Source organism: Pelecanus crispus, chromosome 2 (assembly GCF_030463565.1).
Source record: "Pelecanus crispus isolate bPelCri1 chromosome 2, bPelCri1.pri, whole genome shotgun sequence".
NCBI lineage: Eukaryota > Metazoa > Chordata > Aves > Pelecaniformes > Pelecanidae > Pelecanus > Pelecanus crispus.
In genome coordinates, this window is record NC_134644.1 from 50,384,447 (window position 1) to 50,394,025 (window position 9,579).

Genomic DNA, 9,579 nt, shown 5'->3' on the forward strand with positions numbered 1-9,579 from the left:
GCAACATATTCCCTAATAGCATTACATTTCTGTTATTTACCTAATACTTTCATCTTCTATTTCCAAGAACGTATTTGACTGACTATGCTGTAAGTCATCACTGCTTCCTCCGTGATGCTGGAGAATAAATAAAGCTTCTGATGGGATTTTTTAAAAGATATGGCAGTGGGTCTAGCTCTCCCACTGAAATCAGTGAAACATTGGCTTCTGACTGATGAGAAAAGGACCAACGAAATGGGGAATGCTTCTGGAAAGGACACCCTCCTTCTCACTAAGTCAACCCATGCCTGTTACTTGCTAATTTATCCATGCACATAGTTGGATGAGTTGGACAACCAGTTGAGCAGCTGGTACTCAGCCAATAAGCCCAGTTGTATCTCTCAACGCAAAACAGAGGTAACTCCCTCTGCTCGTGGAGACAGGAACTCGATCCTCAGAAGCCTGAATTGGGGTGCTGTGAGGGACGAGGACCTCAACCCCATGTGCCTCACTGCCAGGGCTTACAGGGAAACAAAACAGAAGAAGGAAGCGGGAACTAGCTTTGCTGGTGCCCCAACAAAGCTCAGCAAGATGGGAAAGGACATTGCAGAGTGACAGCCCGGGGCAGCCGAGGTGGCTGTTTGCAAGGCTGGACTGCTGCGCTGGTTCTTTGCCGAAACAACCGAGCTGTCTTAATAGATTCCCTGTGTAAAAAAATATATCTATAAATTGTGCCTTAGTAAGAACAATGCAGCTGCTAACAGGGCTGGATGTGGCCAAACGAAATGCTCTAACACTCTCTAATCCGATACCAAGCCGTGACGACTTTCTTTGCAAAGAGTGACTCTACTTGAACATGTGCGCGCGTGCGTGCATACATACATGTACACGTACACATACCTATAGCTTTATAATCCTGCTGCCAAAGGGGGAAGACCCGGGTTGCGGGTGGGCAGGGGGGACCCCCCCCTGCTGCTAGACGATCATGAACTGGCAGACGTAGGGCAGCTGGTCTTTGCACCTCTTGTCGAACCACTTGCCGACGGCGGCTCCCGACAAGGCTGCGCAGTTTTCCAGCTTGCCGCCGTCGGGCTGGGTGGTGATTTCAGTCTCCCAGTTTTTATAGCGGACGGGGCCACCTGTCATGTCGACCCACTTGCCCTCCGCCGCCATGTCGTTGAGGCCCAGCCAGATCTCCGCCTCGGAGCCAATGCTCTTGCGCATGTAGTCGTAGAGGGCATCGTTCTCCTCCCCGCTCTGGGGGGTGCTGAGCGTGCCGCCCTGCGAGATGCAGTTTTCGCTGGCCTCATGGTACGTCTTGGTCTCCAAAAATGCAAGAAAGCATTTTAGGTGAATTTTGGTGCCTTTCAGGCAAACTGAGAGGTTACCACATGAACAGAAGAAAAAGACAGAAAGGGAATTGGTTTTAAAAATAGCGCCCAGGAAGAGGCAGCAGCAGCAAATGCAGCGGCCAAACTACAAACTTCATTTCTTAGGCTGCACAGTGGCTCTCGGCCTCACGGGAGTCCCAGGGGCCCTCTCCCTCCTACGCAGGGCACGGTTGCGGGGACATGCCCTCCCTGTCTGCAGACTGTCAGGGAAAAATGGACCTCAGGGTGCCCCTGTCACCCTCACGGTCTCTGCCGCTGCTGGAGCAGAGGCACAGCGTGGTCCTCCTGCCCCTTCCCCTGGCCTTGCTCTTCCCCAGCTGCTGCTACGCTTTCTCTGATGAGTTTGTTGGAGGTAAGGTTTGTGATGGGCACTGCCGGCTGTTGGAGTGTTTTGAAAAAAGTCTGCAATTTCAATTCAATCATCTTAATTATGCAAGCATGAGAAAAATGTCCTTTTTAATAGGCTTTGATCAGAAGTGTTGTGCTTGCATAGCTTGAGGTCTTCAGAGGAAATTTCTACTTGCCTCTGATTTTATTGTTAAGAATAGCAATTTTATTTTTTTTTTAAGCTCTAAACCCTGAGAGTGCAGGGTACTGTAGCCAAACAATAACTAATCAGAGCCACGCATTAATATCCAAAGCAATGAATGTGAGCTTGGAACTAAAGCCTTGATTTTGCTTGTGTTCCTTTTCTTTTAAGGAGAAAATTCTCCTTAACTTGCATTTTCATCTCATTTCTGTTTCTTGTTCTGCAAATCCCTCTCCTATAGATGTTGGTGGAGTTTGCACAGAGTAACTGTGGAGCATGGCTGGAAGATGGACATTTTAGGACTGTCTTCTGTATGTGTTCAATGAAGCATGGTGGGACTGACCTCCATGAGGTTCCCTGGGCAATACCATGGTATGTATAAGAGACCATGTCACCATTTCACTGGCGTTCAGACAAAAGAGTAAGCTACATTTGACTGAAGTACAGAATAATCCATTACCCATCTCTCGGATTCATAAAGGAAAATGAACATCTGGCTTAGTGTCACAGAAATATCCACAGCTTTACAAATGGGAAGCTCTAGCACATAAAGAGGGGGACCATACGCTGCACAACTCATGTCATTAACTGCTTGAGGAGCTTCATCTGCCTGGAGGACTTGCAGCGAGCCCACACTTTGCTTTGATTCCTCAGCCTCTCTCCCTGTGATGGACTCCTTGTCGCAGGGTGCTTGGGCATCTTTTGTTAAAGCATGTGGAGCAATTATAGCCACTTTACAAGCAGCTCCTCTCTTGAAGCAAAAGCCATGCCCTCTTTAGTGAGTCCTTTACCTGTCTGGAGTGCTTGCTTTTCCTTCAGTAGAGCAACCTCCTGAGAGATGTTGTCAATCATGGCCTTCAGGTCTTCAATCATTTTGAGGCTCACACCATCTGCTGGAGAAACCAAGGGAGGAGCATAAACATTGGCTGCATCCCCTGGGGAGGCAGCTGAAGCTGTTCCTATCATCAAAACTTCCCGTTTCTCTGCTCTCAGAGAAAGACAAACAAAAAGAAGCTACAAAGTCAATGCCTACCCCCTTGCACATCCATCAGAGTGAGCGTTCACTTGCTAGCCTGGTTCCACCAGCAACCCAGTTTTCCCAGTTTGGGTTTTGGGGCTTTGCACCCCGTGGGGCTTTGTGGGGCAGCGGTCTTCCCTTGGGCTGCTGCTGCAGTGCTGGGGGTTGCATGTACAAGCATCGCAAGGTGCAGGCTCATTTCTGGAACCCCTATGTAGGGCGCTTGCCTGGGGCAGTGCTGCACAGGGGTCAAGCTCCTGAAATGCAGGAGGGCACCATACAATGCTGCCCTTCGTGAGCAGGAGTCCTGCTGCACATGAGCGTTTTGTGGCTTAAAGCTGCTGCTGAATAGGCTTTATTGTTTTTTTTTAAACTCCTCAAAAACATGCTCTCTCTTCACAGCACACCCTCCTGGCTTTCCTTAAACACCCTAACACACGATTTTCTCTGTATGCACTCCTTGCTGTGCCCCCACGTTAGTCTACTGTCATGGGTGCATTGACAGGAAAGCGCTTTGCTCGCCAGGCTGACGCTCAGGAAGGGGCTGGAAGGGCTGCAGTACCTCCACAAGATCTGCCCCTGCAGATCAGCCACCCTATCCCTCAGCCCACCAACCCTCAGGCCATCACACCTGCTTCTGCCTTACCTCCGCCTTCAGCATCCCTGGTGCAGGTACCCAAAAACTGACCAAAGCTGCTCTCCTGCTATGAGAAGATGCCTCCTTGGCTGGGGAGTTGTTTGCAGCCTGCTACTAAAGCCTGCATCTTGATAGGTGTGTTGCCTCTGCAACAGCTCCAATCAACTATTAATCAGTACTTGGATTTCTCCTGCCCAGGAGCAAAAGGACTGTTGTTCCTTGGAGGTGGTGGGAGATTGGACAGCGAGGTGTTTGTATTCATTACACTATCTCTGCTGCTCCTGTTGCTTTACCTCGCCTGGTGTAAGCATCTGGTAGTCCTCATGGCGTGAAAGGAAAGGGGGCAAATCACCCACAAACGCAGTAGGACAGGCTTCCTTGAGGGTCAAGGGGATAGGGAGCCGAAGCACCGAACCAGGTAAGTGGGGAAGCAGCGTGGATGTGGAGGAAACCCACCAGCCCAAAGATTACACGGTGCCATAAATATGAAAAGCCAGATGCATCAGGAGGAGGGCATTAAGTTGCTTTACTCATGGCTCAATTAACTTTAATGGGCTTACTGAGGCACTAGTTATTATTTTGGTGCCTTTGATAAAAATGCTTTGTGGGAAACAGCTAATTAATGCCTTTTTTTTCATGCAAGCCTTTCTTGCAGCAGAACAAATGTCCCTTAGGTTTAAATAACATCCAAGGGCCATGGCAGGACATTGCCAATGAGTCTTGCTGGGGCAGCTCCTTACATTGTTCCAGCTGGGTTTGCTGGTGGGTTCCCATCTAGAGGGTCCCTGTCACCCAAGGTAGACACATCTCCTTCATAACTATCTAAGCACCCTGTCCCTTTTCACCCCCTCATTTCCAAACCTGGGCCACAAGATGTTCCTGCAACAGCGTGTTCACCAGGATGTCACAGGGAGAACCGGGAGTCATTAATTTGCACTTCAGCTACAAAGCGAGTACTGCGGTTACATCAACAAACGTTGAGTTTTCTATTCTATTGCCAGAGGTTTTTGTCTCTGCGCTATTATTTCCTCAAGGCTCATCTCCTTGATCAAGCCCGTGATCAAGGCTATTACAGCTTGGGTTTGCTGCAGCTGAAGCCAGTGTGGGGGCTTCCAATGCTGCCCATGGGAGCTGGAGCAGGTCCTTGTGCGGCTCACCGTGAGCAGCAAACAGGATTAAGCACAGGCAGAGATGAAAAGGAGACTCACAGAAGGATGTGGGTCACAATAGTCTGTTGGTTTGAAAGCCCAGCCAGTAATGTATTTGATGCTGCAAATGGGAGCTCTTGCCCATTTTTCTTTGTTCTAATTATATGCTGAATAACAACCAAATCCCTCTCTACTTCATTCTTTAACTATCCCTCTGTGAAATTTGGATCTATATCTGGGGTGCTTAGCTTTGGCTGGGCAGGCATCATCCAGCTTGTTCCTATCTGAACAGGTTTTTGTTGCCTGGCAGGACGAGCATCGCCCTGGTTTGCAACGTCTGTCATCAAACCACCCTGGCCATTGGTGTTTCTTCTGACACCAGGCATTTCCCTTAATGTCCCAGCTAGAAAAGTCGGGTCCCATATTGCAGTCTGTCCCTGGATCAGAGGAGGGGACTGAACACGCATGGTGGGTTTGTATCAGTGTAAATGTTCACAGGCATTTTCTGGGAAGAGCACCCACCCTCCAGGATTACATGGGAATTTTGGGGCAGCTTCAGGAGTGGCACCCACATCAGCCCCTACCTGCTGATTTAAGTATCCAGACTCCAACGGCTGGCTCCAGCTACCTTAAAAATACACTTGAGAGCTACGCAAAGATGCTCCCTCCTGTGCCCCCAGCACCCAGGCACGGCTGTGACCAAGGGGAGCCCCCCAAGGGCCATCAGGTCCCCAGCCTGGACCCCTGAGCCGGGGGGTGCCATCGTCCCCTGGGCAGTGGTGCCATTGCCCGCCACGGCTCCCACCTCTCCCGGGCACCCTTCTGGGTGAGATTCCTGCGGCCGCCGGAGAAGGGCAAATCCCACCTGCCCCACAAGACATCAGGGTTCGGGGAGAGTTTGCTGAACCGCTGTGTCTGGGAGAATCACTGGGGAGCAATTTGAGGGGGAAAAAACCCAACAGCATGCAAAGCAAATGTGCTATCTCAGCATTTTCTAAATGCTATGGTTTGGCTTTTTCATGTTGAAAGAGGACCATTTTTGTTCTGAAGCAGATCCAAATGTAAGCAATAATTACAAAAAAGAAGAAGAAAAAACAAAACTAAAAAAAAACAGATAAAAGGGAAAAAAAAAAGAGAAAAAGCTTGGCTTGACTCATCATTTTCTTTTCTAACATTTGTGGTTTGGCTGTGCAGATTAAAAAAAAACCATCCAGCCAAACACCCCAACCCTCCAGTGGCTTCACCCTGCCTGACCCTCCCCGGCAAAGGGCAGGGGGTGAGCCGGGATGGCGGGGCGCTGGGGGCCTGGGATGGGGAGGGGATGGGATGGGATGGGATGGGATGGGATGGGGCCGGCCATCCTGCCCTGGCCCCTGCGGTGGGTGGGCAGGCAGGCTTGGACGTGGCGAGGGGCTGGGGGCAAAGAGGAACCTCACGGGAGATTTTTAGCACTTTCCTCCCTCTTTCCCCACCCCTGGTGTTGGTAAAAATCAGGAAAAAGTTAACCAAGAAATGCTGGAAGTTTCCAGTAAAGGCAGGGCAGTTGACCCACTGTGGGGCTGGATGTGGCCAGCCAAAAAACACCAAATTTGGTTTTGTTTTTTTTTCTTTTCCCCAAAGAAAACTTGACCTCTCCTTTGAAAAGAAACCCTGAAGCTGTTGGGAAAAATTGCCACCAGCTGTTTCAGATGGCTTGATTTTCAGAAAAAATATGTTGCCCTCTCCTGTCTGAAAAATGTGGTTAAATCAGAGCCCAATTTTCCTGTCAAAAAGGTGATTTTTCTCTCACCACCTGACTTTTCTCCCACCACCTGATTTTTCTCTCACCTGCTTGTCACCAATGGGTTACAAACAGCAGTTCCAGTGACACGGAGAGAAAAATAAGATTTCTCTAAGAAACTCATTTCTCTCTCCTAGTACATCCAGTAAATGCAAGGCACATGTGTACCCTCTACCAGCCTGAGGAGGTATTTTTGTTCTAGAAAACAACCACAGACACAGAACAAGCAGCTATGCAGTGATTTCATAGAAGGATCTAATGGGAAAAAAAGGAAAAATTTCTCAAGATTGGGATCAGACCAAAATAGCCACCGGGCAAGCATAGAGAGCAGCCTGGCCAAGCAAATTCCTGGGATGCTTCTTCCTCGCTCCCCGCTTCGTTCCAAGCAGCCAAGCACCCGCCAGAAGCGGTCCAAGCCCACGCGACAGCAGTCGGACACATCAGGCAGGCTCACACACCGCTGGGCTGCAACGCAAGCCGCTTCCTTACCTGCCTTCTCCGATAATTAATGTGCATCAAGTCAGCGGGAGAAAGGATGGGACAGTAGCAAAAAAAAGAGAAGAAATGGGAAAAAAAAAAAAAAAAAACCCACTGAGGAAAAAATACCTTAGGCATCCTTTTGTGTGCATTGCCCTCTTGTATGCCTGAGCAGTTGGAGCTCGTGTACGGCTTGACATACACCCGGGGCAAGTGTTTTAAAATGAAGATCCATGTTGATATTTAATGGATTATATATTATCTGCCTACTCTTGTCTCCAAATCTACAACAGCAGTAAGTCATCTCCATTTTCTGATTCTGAAAAATGAATGAGGAGTGGTAGGGGTCATAGAAACAGAAATTTTAGTAGAGGAAAAGTTTGGGGCAAACCTTAGCGATAACATGGAAAAATATGTTGCCCTCTGAAGTTCAGACCAAGCTGTCCCATCAGATCTAATCAAGGTAGGAATCCATCAAAACCATTTCAGTTTCCTCACTATTTTACAGAAGGGCTATGCAATCATTCCCACAAGGAGGGAAAAAATAGACTTTACTAGGTTTTTAGATGCTTTTAAAAAAGTTGCATTAAAGCACCGTTAAAAGCCCAAATGACCAGGGTGATTGCATCCCCCCGCAAGCCCTGCCAGGTTTCCTCGCCACCGCTCCTTACCTTTCTTGGAAGGCACCGGCTTTTGCCGGGCTTTGGCGTTTTGCTGGCCGGAGACCTGGGCGAGGGAGAGGAGGCAGAGGAGCAGGCAGGCTCCCCGGAGCGCCATGCCGCTGCCGTCCGACGCCGAGCGGAGGTGGAGCAGCTCCGCTCTGCCCTCAGACAGCCGCCTTAACACCGGCTTCAATCAGAAATGGCTGTCCCAGAAAGCCGCCCGCTGAGCCCCGGCCAGAGGCAGCCTCCTGGCCCTGGGGGGGGGCTCAGGCTGCTCCAGCCAAGGCTGAAAACATCCCAGCGGGTTTGCATTTCTTAGCAGGCTGCTTGTTTTTGTTAAAAAAAAAAAAAAAAAAGAAGGGAATGAATCTGCTGAAAGTCTGCTAAACTAAACATGAGGAAAGGCTGTGCACTGATTTCCTATGGATTTTAGCAAAATGCCATGGGTTTGATCTCATGTGTCAGCGATGGCAACGATGATGTGAGGTGTGAAACTCAGTTTGGGTGGCCGAGGGAATAGAGGGGGGCCAGCCTGCCCGGGCGGCCCCTCTGTGGGACTGCCCGTGGGGGACGCTGCCAGCACCGGCAGCGGTGGAGGGAGCATGCGGGGGGGCCTGAGCACCCCGGACCCCGCCAGGGCACGATGCAAGGCCCTGCATGGAGATTTCTGGTTTGTCCCCACTACAAGGGGCTGCTGCAATCCCCCAGCCCAAGTGCAGCCACAGAGGGGGCAGAGGGCTTTTTTTTTTCTAGAGTAGTCCTTGCTCAAAGTGGAGGACAGCTCTTATACCTCAAAAAACCAGCTCCACCGCGGCCTCAGCAGGGTCATCCTGCCGTCATCGCTTCTCCACAACAGATGAGACTGGCGCCTCGTGCCACCTCTTCCCAGCTCTGCATGGGGTCCCCTCTGGAGGGTGACCCTCCCTGTGGGGATGGCAGGCAGAGCCAGCCCATGAGAGCCAGCTGCTTTCTCCCCTCTGCCTTGGCGGTCATTTCTTGTTTGCCCTTAGACAGTCACAATCTGAGTGCAGCTTCCAGCACAATATGTTTGGACCTCTATTTTTGGGACCCCCCCCCCCTCCAAAAGTGGGGTGCTGTGCACAGCAGCCCTCTGGTGTGTGCGGCTGTGGCTTTGCTCTCGCCCAGCTCCCAACTTTACATTGCAAGAAAAGGCTTCAGTCTGTGCCTATGCAGGGTGGCTTGGTGGCACCCCCCTCAGCTGTGGGACCTGCCTGGGGCTGGGGGGCAGCAGGGGCTGACCTGGCATTTGCCCCGCCTTTTCCTTGCACTGATGGCTGGGGGCAGAGGGTGGCTCCCAGCCCTGGGCTCAAATTGCTGGTTCTGGGGCAGTTTCAGCGTAAATCACTCTCCTCATGGTGAGTGCCATCCTTGGGGATGAGGACAGCTGCATCAGCCATAGCGTCCCCTACCATTATGGCAATTTCGCAAGGACAGGGGTGCTCAGTGCCGTGGGGCTGCCTGGCAGCAGCATCGCACCGAGACCTTGGAGGCACCTGGGTGGCACCATCCAGGGGAGCGAGACTCCTTTGGTGGCAAACACATCCCCACCACCAGACCACGCAGTGGCTTCACATGCTTTTCATTTTCCAAAACCACTGTTGGTTCCATAGGATAGGAAACCAAACAACAGCTCCAGAGGTTTTAGCCAAACTGGAGGGCTGTTTATCATTGTGCTCTTTAACCCTTTCCATTACCCTTGCTGGGAGCTGGAGGTGTTTTGGCTCTGCCTCACCCCAGCGGGCAGTGGGAAGGGGAGATCTCAGCCTCTACACCTTTGTCCCAAAAGTGATCTGAAAAGGGACTGTGTTTCGGCAGGCCTGGGCAAAAGCATGGATGAAGAAAGCCGGGAAGATGTTCGACCTGCTACTGCAGACATCCCATTAAGAGGAAGGCTGCTCCATCTCCCTACCAAGTGCATTGCATCTGCCTGGTACTGG

At 50.7% G+C, this 9,579-nt stretch overlaps 1 protein-coding gene across 1 annotated transcript; it reads right to left on the reverse strand.

The window, feature by feature from the left end:
- Positions 1 to 954: 954 nt before the first annotated feature.
- Positions 955 to 7,736, reverse strand: CLEC3B (C-type lectin domain family 3 member B). Its single transcript, XM_009488870.2, has 3 exons — positions 7,631 to 7,736; positions 2,691 to 2,789; positions 955 to 1,355 (listed from the first exon to the last, which is right to left on the reverse strand). Exons 1-3 carry the CDS (start codon positions 7,734 to 7,736, stop codon positions 955 to 957), a joined length of 606 nt encoding a protein of 201 aa, XP_009487145.2.
- Positions 7,737 to 9,579: the final 1,843 nt, after the last annotated feature.